At 60.1% G+C, this 1216-nt stretch overlaps 1 protein-coding gene across 1 annotated transcript in view; it reads left to right on the top strand.

Moving 5' to 3' along the window:
• The window catches only part of PROM2 (prominin 2), a gene marked incomplete at its 5' end in the record, with an annotated part of 4220 nt that extends 3373 nt beyond the window's left edge, over positions 1-847 (top strand). The window contains 4 exon segments of the mRNA XM_009071792.1: positions 142-210; positions 355-444; positions 577-683; positions 784-847. Of these exon segments, the coding sequence (XP_009070040.1) occupies positions 142-210; positions 355-444; positions 577-683; positions 784-847 (330 nt within the window).
• Positions 848-1216: the final 369 nt, after the last annotated feature.

The following is a 1216-nucleotide window of genomic DNA, read 5'->3' as shown; positions in this document are numbered from 1 at the left end:
AGCTGCAGGAGGGGAAGGGGTACCTGAAGCCTCCAGCCCTCGTTTCCAAGCCTGACAGTAGCCCAGAGCTGGTTGGAGCAGGGCTGGAGCCAGGCTGGGGGGCACAGTGCTCGCCCTCCATGGTCCCTCCCCTCTGCCCAGGAGCTTGGCTGCTTCACGAGGAAGGAGCTGAGATACTTCACACAGTACCTGAACTGGGTCGGGCAGACGGTGAGTGCTCCTCTCCACCCCAGGGGTGTTCTCTGGGGACAGAACCCGCTGGGGATGCTGCATGCAAGCCCCAAGCCAAGGCAGAAAAACACATCCCCCTGAGCCAGAAGGGGTTTTATACCTTATTTCCACATCTTGTTCCAGCTGAGGGAGGATGTGGCTTCGTGCCAGCCACTGGCCACAGCCCTGGACAACGGGCGAGTGATCCTGTGCGACCGCATCGCTGATCCCTGGGTAAAGCTCCTGTCCCCATCCCCCTGGGGGGATCCCATGGGGACCTACACAGTGCAGAAAGGCTTCCCAGGGCCCTCTCCAGAGCCTGGGGCTGTGGCTCAGTGGGGACCCCTCTGCTCTCTCTCCTTGCAGAATGCTTTCTGGTTCAGCCTGGGATGCTGCACCTTCTTTCTCATCCCCAACATCATCTTCGCCATCAGACTCACCAAACACTTCCGTCCCATCCGCAACCGCCTCATGTAAGCAGCAGGTTCAGGGTGGGCAGGTGTGTTGCCAGGGATGGAGAGGAGATATGGGCTCCTTCTTCACCCCTCCATGTTCTCTTCTTCTCCTGTGCAGCTCTACGGGCTCAGAGGAGACCTGTCCCTTCCACATCCCCCGTGTCACGGCGCTCAAGCTCTAGGATGGAGCTCTGCCAGGCGTCGTGCCCTGAGCCCCAGAGCTCCCATCAAACTTGTGCCCAAGCACTGCAGGGCTCTGGGTCCCTCTGATGCCTTGCAGAGCTTTGGATCCCTCTGATGTCTCTTCCTCGGTGTCCTTTGGGGTGTGACATCCTTCCCGGGTGTGGAACACGTCTCCACACTCTGTAGGTCTCCAGGTTCCTCTGATGTCTCTTCCTCAGCATCCTTCAAGGGTCTGAGCACCCAGCATGGATCCTCCCAGAGCTCAGCTGACCCAGGGTGCAGGGAAAGGCTCCCCTGGCTCTCTCTCACCCCTCACAGACCCCAGAGGGAAGGATGCTCACCCTGTCCCACGACACAGCCCCACACCT

The sequence above is a fragment of the Acanthisitta chloris genome, unplaced genomic scaffold (assembly GCF_000695815.1).
Source record: "Acanthisitta chloris isolate BGI_N310 unplaced genomic scaffold, ASM69581v1 scaffold14313, whole genome shotgun sequence".
NCBI lineage: Eukaryota > Metazoa > Chordata > Aves > Passeriformes > Acanthisittidae > Acanthisitta > Acanthisitta chloris.
The sequence above is the reverse complement of the archived record's forward strand: the minus strand, read 5'-3'. Positions and strand labels throughout refer to the sequence as shown.